General features: G+C 30.0%; 2 protein-coding genes across 2 annotated transcripts; both read right to left on the minus strand.

Annotated features, from left to right (window-relative positions):
- Positions 1-6,300: 6,300 nt before the first annotated feature.
- On the minus strand, positions 6,301-7,126 carry HELRODRAFT_91248 (hypothetical protein; the record flags this gene model as incomplete). Its single annotated transcript, XM_009033766.1, has 3 exons — positions 6,301-6,421; positions 6,612-6,727; positions 7,037-7,126. The coding sequence occupies 3 exons, from the start codon at positions 7,124-7,126 to the stop codon at positions 6,301-6,303; spliced, it is 327 nt and encodes a 108-aa protein (XP_009032014.1).
- Positions 7,127-7,447: 321 nt separating this feature from the next.
- On the minus strand, positions 7,448-8,913 carry HELRODRAFT_91227 (hypothetical protein; the record flags this gene model as incomplete). Its single annotated transcript, XM_009033767.1, has 5 exons — positions 7,448-7,585; positions 7,696-7,929; positions 8,073-8,173; positions 8,296-8,429; positions 8,789-8,913. The coding sequence occupies 5 exons, from the start codon at positions 8,911-8,913 to the stop codon at positions 7,448-7,450; spliced, it is 732 nt and encodes a 243-aa protein (XP_009032015.1).
- Between the last annotated feature and the right edge of the window lie 5,573 nt (positions 8,914-14,486).

Consider the following 14,486-nt stretch of genomic DNA (forward strand, 5'->3'; position numbering starts at 1 on the left):
TGAATGAAAAAATAAATAAATGAATAACTGTATTGATATTGTGTGTGTGTGTGTTTCTGTGTGTGTGTGTGTTTGTATGCATATTTAAGTGTGTATGTATATGTGCTGTATACGAGTGTACGTGTATGCACGTGCGAACAACAAACGAATAAAAACTAATGAAAAAATAAAAATAGAAGACTAAGGAGACAATAAACCCCCCAAAAACCAACAGACCTATCTAGGTCATCAAGCCAGCCTATGATGGAATCATCTTGCTGTCGGTACTTGAGCACGTTGTGCTGGCAGTTCAGGACTGTCAGGGATTCGTTGGCGAAGAGATTTTCCGGGAGGTATTCCAAATTGCATCGGGATAGGTCGGCGACTGTTGGGAGTTTGTCTGTGGCCTGTGTGTGTGTGTGTGTGTGTGTGTGTGTGTGTGTGTGTGTGTGTGTGTGTGCGGATAAACGAATGCATGGACAAATGGATGAATAGATAGGTGGATAGTTAGATGAATGGATAAATGAATGAACCTTTTTGCATCTCTTAAACCAGATAGAACACTCCTCTTCATTGAATAAAGAAATGAAGACAGGTTTATCGCTATCTTTGCTTGTAATTTTCAGACAATTTTCAAAATTTTTAATCTGGCATCTTTCTACTGAGCCACCGGATAGCTGAACGACTGAAGGATTGTCTATCTTTTGTTCGTCTGCATGCGTGTGTGTGTGTCTGTCTGTGAGCGTGTCTGTCTGTGCGCGTGTGTTTGTTGAATGGTTATGGGTGGTTTTACACCCAAACATATAAACATACATACATAATTCGTATATTCATTCATTCATATATAATAAATTCGTAATAATATAACTGTAAATATTTATATACTTCTTTAAAATAGCATTCTAGTGTTATAACAAACAATATATAATTAACATGCATTCATTCATTCATTCATTCATTCATTCAGTCAGTCAGTCAGTCAGTCAGTCAGTCAGTCAGTCAGTCAGTCAGTCAGTCAGTCAGTCAGTCAGTCAGTCAGTCAGTCAGTCAGTCAGTCAGTCAGTCAGTCAGTCAGTCAGTCAGTCAGTCAGTCAGTCAGTCAGTCAGTCAGTCAGTCAGTCAGTCAGTCAGTCAGTCAGTCAGTCAGTCAGTCAGTCAGTCAGTCAGTCAGTCATTCTACCATTCGTTCAATCATTCATCTATTCACCTATAGAATTCATAATAAATGAATTAACAATAATAAAATAATAATAATTATTATCATCATCATAACATACCTCTATAAAATAGCATTCTAGTGTTATAAATAACACACCAACTGGTGGCCCACTGCTGAAACATACCTCCTCTCTTAAGCTGTACATACCCTTGCAGTTGAGTGTTCACTGTGATTGACTTGCTTATGGGCTTACCTGAGAAATAATTATAATTAATTACAATTAATTATGATAAATTTTCATGTATTAATTATAATTATAATTAATTATGTTATATTTTCATGTATTCTAGCCTATAATTAACTTTAAATTTGACATAAAAATAGACTACAATTACATTGCACAGATATACAGTACACTAACCAGAATAAAACTTAATAAGGTATGCTAGATCTTTTCTGTAACTTTCATTCTGGACTCTCGCTAGATTAGTGAAACCGATTGAAATTAGGTATTCATTTTGAATGCTGAGTGGCAGGTCGGAGGGCTCCAGACGCCTGATTATGTCCCCACTCAGTTGCGCATGTAAGGTGTTGGGACCTGAGTTGACGAGAGAAAAAAAATTCATATAAAGATTTTGATATAATCTTGAAGAAAAAAATTATTTTCACACATACATTTGAAATAGCGAACAAGAGCTTGGTTGAGACGATCTTCAACATGATTAAAAATAATTTTACAAAATTAACAAAAATTAACAGAAAAAAATCAAAAATTAACAGAAAAAAATTCTTCACACACACGCACATACACACGCACATACACACACACACACATACACACACACACACATACACGCACACACACGCACGAACACACACCTATGCCAAGTTTTTGACAGATTTGTTCAACAGTAGTTTTCAGATCACAAGGTAGCAAACAGGAATTGGAAAATTCGTCGGGATCTGGAGGATAAACCCTTATAAATCCATTACTAATATCCTGACTCAACCAATTTTCAACGTCATCCTGTGTGAAGACTTCATTGTAGAGATTTATCGAATCGGTCATGTTACTATTAGAGATGTTTATCCTCATCGTGGATTCAAGTCGTTTTTCATTTTCGTACAACTCGAGGACCGAGTCAGTCATATCCCAGAGGTCTTTATTGAGGACTGGTCTACCGAAAACTCTATTTTGTGCCATTGTCAGTCGTGCAGTTTGGTGGGTGGTTGTTACTCCGTAGTCCTTTAGCGCATAACTCATACTCCACCAGTTCTGCGAGGTCTTCTCTGAATTATTTTGATGATGTCGATGATGTTGTTGGTGTTGTAATCCCATTTTTTGGACGTTTATAGCTGCTGCTGCTGTTGTTGCTGTTGTTATGGGTTATATGGTTGTTGATGTCATTGTTGTTGTTGATGTTAGTTGTTCTGCTGAGGTCACTACTAAGACTGTACAAATTTTGCATCTGTCATACAATTGAAAAAATTTTAATTCTATAAAGTCAATAATTAATGAAATGTTTTTGCACTAAATAAGCAAGTTTAATCTGTTTTCTTTTAAAGAATTTAAAATTTATTCAAAACAGTTTTGGCTTTTAAAAATTTTATCAACAAAAAAAAGAGAGAGAGAGAGAGAGAGAAAGTTATATCATTTAACAATTTTAAAGTCATCTACCATACCACATCATTGCTAAAATATTTTACCCAACAAATTAATTAATGCTAGCAACATACAAAGAGAAGATGTCTTAATAATATTAATAATAATATAATAATATCTTAATAATATCTTAATTTAATAATATCTTTCACCAGTTATCTGGTGAAATACTTGTTGTATGTATCATATTATAATTATATATCATTTTTTTATGTATGTGTGTGTGTGTGTTTGTTTGTTTGTATGCAAGTAAGTCTGTGTGCGTGTTGTTTGTGTGTGTGTGTGTGTAGTGTGTGTGTACATTTATTATTGTTAATTGATTTTTAGAAAACCCAAACAAGCAATGGAATAGAGGTTGAATGATAAAAAAACAAGAGATCTATTCAATTAACTATTTAATATGTATATGAATACCTATAAATTTGGAAATTTATTTAAAATTAATTAATTTTATTATTTACTAGAATTAGTAGCTAAATTAAAAGATCTGTCTATCTATTTCTGATCAATCTGTATCTATTCACCCTGTATTTTTAAAATTTTAAAACAAAATCAATTAGCAGTACAATACATATTATAAATTAATTCAAGTTAAAGTACAATTATAACAATACACATATATATATTACTATACATTATACAATTACTAGCTACTGCCATATGCAAACATAACATTATTTATTGCATAATCATCTGTTAATTCTAATTAAAATGCATCTAATCATCAAATAAATAAGCTTTATGTACATACACATACACATACAATACACATACATACATACATCAACTTATGCACTTACATACATACAAACAAACATACATACATTGATTGACTTACAAACATACAAGCATTGACACACATACATACAAAGACAAACATACATACATTTACACATATACATACAAATATACACATACATTTACTTTACAGTTTTACACATACATACATACAAAACAAGCATACATTTACTTTTTACTACACACACACACACACATACAAACATACATACATTTACTTACACACATACACACAAACATGCATACATCTACACACATACAAACAAACATACATATCCATACATACAAACAAACAAACATGAGCCTATTTATACGACTACTAGACCATTAAATGTAAACAATGAAGCTCACTTTTAGTTGTCAATCAAAATGGATGTGTTGGTTTCAGAGACAATGAGTTTAAATATAACAGCTGTAATTATTATTAAATATTATTATATTATTTATATAATTATTATTATATTATATGTATTTTATATATATTTTCATTAGCTAGTATTGAGTAGTATTATTACTCTAAATCACTCTCTTAAAACTTTCTGTAAAACCAAACATCTAGAATGCAATATACTGAAATCACATTTTTATCTTTTAATTAATTAATATTACCATTATATGTTCTTATATATATATATATTAATTACTTACAAATTCTATGTGTATATAAATATAACAAATTTTATGTGTATATAAATATAACAGTTCAATCTTTAAAACAGAACCGTGTTAGCTTTCCCATAAGTTTAAAATCATTACATCCATTTATTCTATACAATATAATATAACGAATTAGAACTAAATTTTATCCATTATTATTAATTATAACTGTAATATTTCAGCCGAGGGATAATTTCTTTCAATCAAAAATTTTAGTTATTGTAAAAAAAACGCACTTATACGTGTGTGAGTCTTATGAGAGTCGTCATTGTTCAGCTTATTGTTATTATTCTTATGATTGATATTATTATTATTATTGTGGCCTTTTATGTGTGTGTATGCGTGTGTGTGTGTCAGCGTGTGAATGTATGTTTGTTTAACCAAACATTCAAAGCTATAGAATAGCAACTATTCATTAGCGTTTGCCAGATACAGTTGAACATGCTTAAAATATCATCATAAAAATAAAAGAAATAATGGTTTAGAAGCAATAGTAAGAATTACATAATTATAATGAAGAATTTTGGTAAAATTATAGAAAAATAAAGATTGAATGGATTTAAACCCCTATGCATAAGCACGTGTGTTTTTAATGAAAGTCTTAAATCTAGTTTTTCATAAACGAATCAAGGGCTAATTTCTATTAACTGTAAAGGTCTTAATTTTCTATCTATCTATCTATCTATCTATCTATCTATCTATCTATCTATCTATCTATCTATCTATCTATCTATCTATCTATCCATCCATCCATCCATCTATCCATCCATCAATCAACCTACCTATCAATCAATCCGTCTATTTCGAAAGAGATCAGCCAAAGCATGTAGAAGAAAAGGGAGCAATAGACATTTTTTTTTATTAATGGCAAAAAACATAGAAATTTTTCAATCTTTTTAGACTTTTAACTATATATTTCAATAGATAGGCGTTATTAAAACACTAGCATTACAAATAAGAACAATAATAATATAAATAATTATAATATTATAATTACTACAAATATATAACGTCTCTGTCGAAAAAGTCCAATGCCTACTAGCAGTTCACAACGGTAGTTTACAACGAATAGAACTCTACGATGATAATTTATTTTCTATTCAATTTATTTTTTTAAAAATACGTTTTAATTATTAATAAGTATTCATTATACTTTATTTTTGAAAAAAGTAAAAAGGTAAAACTCAGTCAATAAAGAAAAAAAATTTCATTTCAATGCTTTTTTCCAACACCACCCCTGTGGAATATAAAAATTTGAATTTAGTAAAATAAATAAATGTTATTTAATTTTAAAATAGAACAATTAAAAAAAATATATGATATAAAATCAAGAACAAAACTTAGCCGGGAAAAAAATCTAAATGAAATTATTACTTGCTACTGTTTTTGCTATTAGCATGAGTTTTAATCTTTTTGTGCTTGGCAGAGGTGTTTGATTTTTGGATACGGCTGCCACTTCCTGAAGCAGCTGACACTTTATGAAGCCGGGAGCTGCTGCTGTGGTGGTTGCCGCCAGCCGTAGCTAAGCTACTTGTATCGTTTTCATCCTCACTACTGCTCTGACTACTTGAGCTACTGTCACCCTTTTTACTACCTTCACCATTGTGGTGTGAGTACGATGAGGCACCGTTTTCATCGTGAGTTGACTTGTCGTCACTGTTTACAGAGTGGCCTAACCCGGATGGTGGTGGTGGTGTTGGTGAAAATTTGTGAGTATCAATAGCAGGTGCGATGATGTCAAGTGATGATTTATTTTAATAGTGATTAAGAATGGGATTAAGCTAGGTATAATTAAGAGTTTAATTATAATGTTAAAGCAATTTTATTATGATTTGTAAGTGATTGAAAAAATTATCACAGCAATAATAGCTAAAATCATTAAAATAATATAATAATTTATGAAGAAAAAAAGCAAAAAATAAAATAAATAAATTACTTTTATCAAATCCGTCTATAACACCGCTAACAGCCTGGCAAAAAGAAGAAAAATAATTATTAATTATTCATACATAACAAATATTATATTAATTATAAAATAATAATTTTAATAGGAATAATAATAAAAATAATATATTACTGCAGCAGACGTAACAGAAGACTTTGAGAAAAGCCTGTCTGCCTCTTTGAATTTCCTGTTTCTTTTATCTCCCTTGCTGTTTGTATTTCTAAAGAAAATAAATTTTAACAAGATTAAAAAAATAGTGACAAAATTAATAATATAGTAATTTATAAATACAGAATGTAAATATACATACAGTGATAGATACAGTATGTACATTGTACATAATTATATAGTGACAGATACAGTATCAGTATGTACATATATACACATATGTCATATAATATACAACATACTTGATATTGATAAGGTATCGGTCCCACCCCCTGATGATGTTGCCATATTGTTGGGTATCTTCCAAATAGCTCCCTTCAAATGCGTATATCTGCCTTTCTAAGTTGGCCAAGGTCTCCTGTCGTTTAAAATTAAAAAAGTGGTTTTGGATCGTCATATGATGCACTGTACTGTAACTAGTTCTAACTTTGAATTGTTTTTGTCATTTATTTTATATTTATGATATTTAAACAAATTTTAATTTAAAAAGTAAATAAAATAAAGATAGACATTATGATTATCATAGGTAGACTCTACTCTATCTATCTGATGGAGAGCTACACTGACTACAGCAACAAAGTACAACGTCATAAAAGATAGAGAACACAGAAAATATTAAGTTAAGTTCAACACAAAATCTGACAAAAACAAATAAACAACTACTTACCGCAATTTCGGCTCTCCTTTTGACGAGTTCGGCCAGTTCCTGACGAGTGTCCGTGTACTGCTGAGGGAGTCTGTTGTTGTTGGCAGACATTTTCATTTCGACAAAAGTTTAATTTAAATTAAAAATTTCGTAAACGCTGTTTATAATTTGATTATATTCCAATAATAAATGTAATTTTAAACTTCAGTTTATTTGAAACTGAAAAAATTTATTTATATAAACGTACGTTAATTCATACACCCTATCGAGGCAACCGTTTAAACATGGAACGCCAAACCAATTTGAATAAAATTGCCTTTTTCCATCTAGTTTTCCCAGCAAACACGCCACTATCGAAAACATTTTTCAATTTTATTAAAAAAAGAAAAAATTTTGTCTACATAATTGAAAAATAATTAGAAATGAAAAACATCATTCATCTTCATTTTGACATAAGGGTATGCTGTTCAGGGTGGTCAACAAATGTTCAGCAGGTAGTTCAGAACCTCTTATCTTCAAGGTATACAATGCAGACTCAACCTTCAGTAAACTTTGTTGCATGACATCTACCTAATTCCAAAATATATAAAGAAAAAATTATCAATATAACACAACTTGAAAAAATGAAATAACAACAAAAATTTAAATTAAATTTAAAAAATGTACTTTTCTAAGTTAACCTTTTTAGAGAGATATTTAGAAGCACCATGTAAAGAAACGAATGAATCAAATAGAGACCTCAAAAATTCACAGATTTCTTGTGATGTGTTGATGTCATTTTTGCCCATGGTGCTAATACAGTACCTCATAACTTCTCCTGTAAAATCAGCCACACCCAGCAGATAGTCATTAGGTGAAACAAGAATTCTGCCTGAACTGGATAATTGTGTTTCTTTACTTGAATCATCAAATCCCTCAAAGGTCTGATTTAAATCATGAATTAAAAACATTAAATAATCAATCTATGTGCATTTGTAAGTCATTTTAACCCTAAATATTTATCAAATTATACATTCAAAATTCCTAATTTCAAAATTTAAATGCTTTAAAAATTCACTTGTATGAAGATCAAATGATTCTGTATCTCTTGAAGATTTAGTAAACATCTATGTTGCTTAAAATGATGAAAAAGTAATGCTTCTATATACTCTTGAAGACCTGTAAATTTCATAAATTAAACTAAATATACACATATAAAACACACAGGGACACATACACAAATGTATACACTATACACACATACACTTTTTTGACATACACACACACAAATTAATAATAACCAGGTGAGTATGCCCTGAGGTACTCATAACACTTTTGATCACCATTCAATTCACTTGATATCAGCTTCCATTTCTCTACTAAAATTTTTAATTTGTATTTGATATCTCGGTCATTTTTTTCAATGTCACATGATCTAAGAAGAGGATGGAAAATTTTGAATTGGGTGAAAATATAATATTCACATACAATCATCAAAATTAATTACTGATTAATATTGAACATTGAATGATTATTTAGTAAAAAGTGTTAAAAATGGAAAAACATGAATACGTTTTTATTAAAAATTTAGAATGGTTATCTATTCTTCTATATCTATAAATATATCTTTATCTTGTATTAATATATGCATATTTTTCTAAATTTAATCTTAATGTTTAATTTAATCTCTAAATATAATTTTTAATTTTATTACAATTTTATAGAAAAAAACTAAAAATCACTCCTATGAAAATGAAGATATTGATAAGTAGTTATCCTAATAAATAAACGCACCGTTGCAGGAGAAAAATGAGACGCTTGCTCTCAATCGTCACATCCCTGCTTAGTTTCACTAATTTCTCGTATCTGTCATTACGATCATCCAAAATGTCTCGGTAATTTTCGAAATAGCTTTTCATTTTGAAAAAAAACAAAAAATTTAAAGAAAAAAACAAGCAAATATCGATTTAAAATTGATCTGTAAAAACACAAGTTTGAATTCATCAAAACAAGCCTAATCGAAAATAGTTAAATGTTCAACATTCAGCAAACATTTTTCAAACTAGAGTGAAATGCCGTTAGAGCCAGTTAGAGTAATCAATCAATCAATCAATCAATCAATCAATCAATCAATCAATCAATCAATCAATCAATCAATCAATCAATCAATCAATCCAGTTTATACGTAATGAACGTATGCAGCTTAATCAGCAAATCATCTATAAAATTAAAAAAATCAATTTAATTTGTTTAAGCAATAAGTCAAGTCACAAATCAAGAAGCTAGAATCAATTTTTAACAATCCGAAGTTTAAATAAAGTGCTTTAAAATGTTTAAAACTCAAAAAAGCATAGCACATTACATCTACAAGTTATTTTTGTCGTTAATGGGTTCATTTGGGGTTAACTTTTTACTTTATTAATCACCTGTTCTTATTCCACCGGTCATCTTCTTGAATTCATCTTTAGTCTGAATCCATTTTAAAACAAATTAGGATCAATATAAATATACGATTATGATTGTGATGATTGGTAAAATTTTAACGACGTTGAAATAATATAGTGACGATGATGAAGTGATGGCTGAGATGATTATTTGTGAAGTGAAGAAGTCATTTCGATGAATAAATAATGATGAAAATGATAACGTTTTTGATGATGGTGATGCAATGATGATGGTGATGAAAACATAAAGACTGACCCAATCAGAAAACTGATTGATTCCACAGGTGTATGTTGTTTCACCTTTTTCATAAAGTTTGTTGTGGTCAATCACAAATTTGTGGTTTTCAATGAAGACGTCTTTTCTCATCTTTTCTTCCTCCTCACTTGCACACACTTTGTCTGAATGAGGGGAAAAATTTATAATTTAAATTTCAAAACCTAATCAAAATTTTTGCTGTGGTTTTTATTTTGTACTTATAAATCATGGTTACTATTGAGTTATTTAATATATCATAGTTTATACTTTATAGAGTCAAATTTAAAAAAAACATGAATTTTAAAAAATATAAAAGTCAACTTCTTACATATGTGTGTGTGTGTGTTTGACTGCTTATAAACTATGAATGTGTCACAAAATTTATCTTCATGTGAATCAGTCAATGTTTATGTGTATGTGTACTTATAACTCTCTATATATAACAAACTTAGTTTACTTATTTATATCCAAATGTCACAGGTTTAATAACATGAATTTATATTTGTTAATATTTACAAAATATAATGTGTATTATTTCTTATTGTATCTCCTATATCTGTGCTATATGTGTCCTTAGGGCTAGTGATTAGTCTTTTACTTTATTAGACAGGGTAGGTAAATGTAAAAAACTGACTGAACTTAGATTTGAACTTGAGCCATTCAGCTTCCACATCAGCACTGACAACATCTTCTTGGGAATTCGAAGCACTCATGATCTTTTCGGCTGCTTTCACTCGAAATTGACTAATTCACTCTAACTGACGATGAAGCAATCCTAATTAATTAATTAATAAATTACAAAAGTGACAGACACGGAGAAATTTTTTAAACCTGTAAAAAAGTTGATTAGCAAATTTAAAATGGCTACAAATATCTAAAATAAAATTTGATTAAATCAAATTTAAACAACGAACAACATAGCGACAGTAAAATGAAAGATTTGTTTGTTTATTTATATTTTCAGGCGTTTCAGCACAAATTGGCTATCTTCACGCCCACTTCTTTCAATTTTATTTAGTTAGTAAGAACATTCTTCTTCTTAAATTTTATGAATTAAATCAGTCTCAATCAGAAATTTTATTAAATTCTGTATGTTCATTTGGTTAAGAACTACTTCTTGCATATTCGTTGGAATGTTATGTCGTTTTCTTTGGTCGCTATATTTGATACACTCAAGGATGATGCGATGAACTGTCAGTTTTGTTCTGCATGTCTCACAGTTTTTTTGCTTTATTTTCTCTAATATCCATGAGTGAGTTCTTTTGTGTGACCAATCTTTATTTTATTTACAACTGTTTGATGTAGTCTCGGCATATTTATATTTTGTAATTCTTTGATCGGGATTTTTGGAGTTGATATTTTGAGAAACTTTTTCGTTTCATTCCATCCCTGTTGCCATAGAGAGTTGGTGTACCCTTTTATTATTGTTTTGATGTCAGTAAATGGTATAGGTATATTAGATATTGGAATTTGCTGCTGTATTGAATTTGCTGCTGTATCTGCTTTTTCATTTTTTTTATTCCAATATGACTTGGTACCCACACCATCTTAATATTATTGTTATTTGTTATTATGTTTTGATGTATTAAATTTTGAATCACGATTATTAATGGGTTATTGGGTCTATGATGTTTTATTGCTATTAGGCTAGATAAGGAGTCTGTAAATATTATATACTTGGTATTGTTGTTTCTTATAATATAGTTAAGTGCCATTTCTATTGCTGTGAGTTCCGCTGTGTATATTGATGCATATTGGGGTAAATTTTGTAGTATTGTATGCTTTTTGCTGGGGATCACAACTGCTGATGATGTTGAATTTGCCTTTTTGGAACCATCAGTGTATATTGCTATACAATTTTGATTTGTTTCTATAATTTCATGATATTTTATTTTGCATTCTTCTGTGTTTTTTTCATATTTGGTGATTGATAGGTCTATTTCTGGTATCTTCATTGTCCATGGAGCCACTTCTGATATTATTTCTTGTTTTATCTTTATCTCTTTCAACATTTCAAGATGCTTTTTCAGCCTTTCATCTATTGTTGGTATTGCCTTTAACTCTTTGATGTTGACCATGTTTTTTGTTGGAATGATGTATTTATATGCTGGGTTGTTTACTTGGGATTTGATCTTGATAAAATAATTTAAAGATAATTTTAGCTGTCTTAAATATTTTGGTAGTTCTGCTGCCAAGACATGCATACTCTCTGCAGGTGATGTGCGATAGGCTCCAAGGCATCGTCTTAATGCTTCATTAATTATTGGATCAATTGTTTTGATGTAAGAGTTTCTGGCCGCACCATACACCTGACAGCCATAATCAATGATGGATCTTACTGTGTTTCTATAAATTATTAAAAGATTTTTTTGATCCGCCCCCCAATTAGAATGTGATATTATTTTAATTAGGTTTAGAGCTTTTTAGCATTTGATTTTCGTTTTTGTTATGTGGGGGATGAAGTTTAATTTATTGTCAAATGTTACTCCCAAAAATTTATATTCATCTGCATATTTTAGTTCTTCATTTTGAAATATTATTTTTGGGTTTATTTTCTTTCTCTTTTTTGAATAAAATATACAGGTGGTTTTGGATCTTGAAATAATTATACCATTTTCTTTTGACCATTTATTTATGTTATCAAGTATTTTGTTAGCTACATTTTCAATGTGGTTTATGAATTTATGTTTTATTGTTATTGTCAGGTCATCCATATAGAGACATGTCATCACATTTTTTGGGATTATATTGTTTATTGAATTTATATTAAGACAGAAGAGTATAAGTGATAATATACTCCCTTGTGGTAAACCCATCTCAAAATTCATTACTTTTGACAAAGTATTGTTGACCTTTACTTGGAAAGTGCGATTAAGTAGGAATTCTTTGATAAATTTGGGAAGTCTTCCTCTTAGACCAGCTTTGTATAAATTTTTCATGATCCTATATTGCCATGTTGTATCATATGCTTTCTCAACATCAAAGAAAATTGTTAGTGCTTGCTCTTTGTTTGCGAATGCCTGTTTTACATATGTTTCCATCGATACAACATGATCAAGTGTTGCTCTTCCTTTCCTTCCACCACATTGTGTATTTGTAGGGATGCTATAACTGTGTACATGATCAGGTAAAGTCTAGCTTGTAATCGTTCTGGTTGATAGCACCTCGATGTTGGCTTAAGGAACCACCATGACGCAGAAGTCATAGATGGAGGTTTGTTCATTGGTTAATAATGACCAAAACATATCGTTTTTACCCTTTTTACCGTAAACGCCTAAGAACAAATGTCGTTTAATGATCTGAATTGGTTAATAATGACCAAAACAACATAATTATGTTGTTTTGGTTGAGGTACCATGTTAATCTATTATTTATTACTTTTTCAAAAATTTTACATATGCAACTTGTTAGTGAAATTGGTCTATAGCTGTCTGGGTTTTCTTTGGGTTTTCCTGGCTTATTGAAAGGTAGTACTATTGCATGGGTCCATGTTTTAGGTATTTTTGAATTGATCCATATGTGATTATATATATCTAATAATTTATTAACAGCTATGTCTGGGATATTTTTCAATATATTATATGTAACTTGATCTTCGCCTGGGGAAGAATTTATACTGTTTTCTATTTCGTCCATCATTTCTTTTTTGGTGATTGGTTGATTGTGGCTTTCATTGTTGTTAGATTCAAAATTGAGGGCTAATTTTTCTTGTTCTTTTTTGAGTTCTCTGAATTCTTTACTATGATTGGATATCTGAGATTTATTTTTGAAATGATTGGCCAGTATATTTGCTATCTCTTCATCTGTTTCATATGTTTTGTTCTGGAAAATTATATGGCTTGTACGGCTTTCTGTGCTTTTACTTTTAAGTTTCTTGACCATTTCCCATATGTGTATCATTGGTGTATTTGATTTCATATTACTAATGAATCTGTTCCAACACTGCTTTTTTTCCTGCCTTACTGTTCTTCTTGCTATTGCCTTGGCCTTTTTATATTCTATTAAGTTTTTTAGTTCTATTATTTGTAAATATTTTTAAGTGTTTTAATTTTTTTTTATTGCTGCTTTACACTCACTGTTAAACCAGGGATTTATCATTTTATTGTTTTTATTATTTATTTTTGGTGTTGTCTGCTCTATTATCATCATTATTGTTTTGGTCCATCTTTCTATAGATGCTTCACTTATTTCATTCCACATAGCAAATTGAGAGGCTGTTTTTTCTTTGAATTTTCCCCAGTTTGTTTTGTTGAAATTTAATCTTTTTGTTATTGGTGCTTTCTGTGTTTTATTAATTTCTATTGTTATTGGGAAATGGTCACTGCCGTGCAAGTCATCGTCTATCTTTAAACTTACGTCCTCCTGGATGCTTAGAGAAGTAAATGTCAAATCAATCGTTGAGAGCGTATTTGTCTGTTCGTGATAATATGTTGGTCCATTGGGCTTTATTATACATATATTACCTCGAATTAACACCTCTTCTAAGCATTTGCCTTGTGGGTTTGTTTGTTTGCCGCCCCATAACCGATTGTGGGCATTGAAGTCCCCAAAATGAAAGAGAATGTCTTTTTACTTTTAATTAGTTAACTTTTAGTTTGTGAAACTATCGGCCCAGCAAAATTAGGTTTTATAGTATATGGTTCAAACCAAGGGGAGGCCTATTTACCATTAAACAACACTTTCTTATGGGTTGAAGCAAGGATATGCAAAGAATCTCAATTTTTGCAACTTTTAATTATTTTCGGTAATGTCGATTTTATTTGTTTAAATTTATACCAAAAAAAGTAATTAA

This window comes from Helobdella robusta (genome assembly GCF_000326865.2).
Source record: "Helobdella robusta unplaced genomic scaffold HELROscaffold_97, whole genome shotgun sequence".
NCBI lineage: Eukaryota > Metazoa > Annelida > Clitellata > Rhynchobdellida > Glossiphoniidae > Helobdella > Helobdella robusta.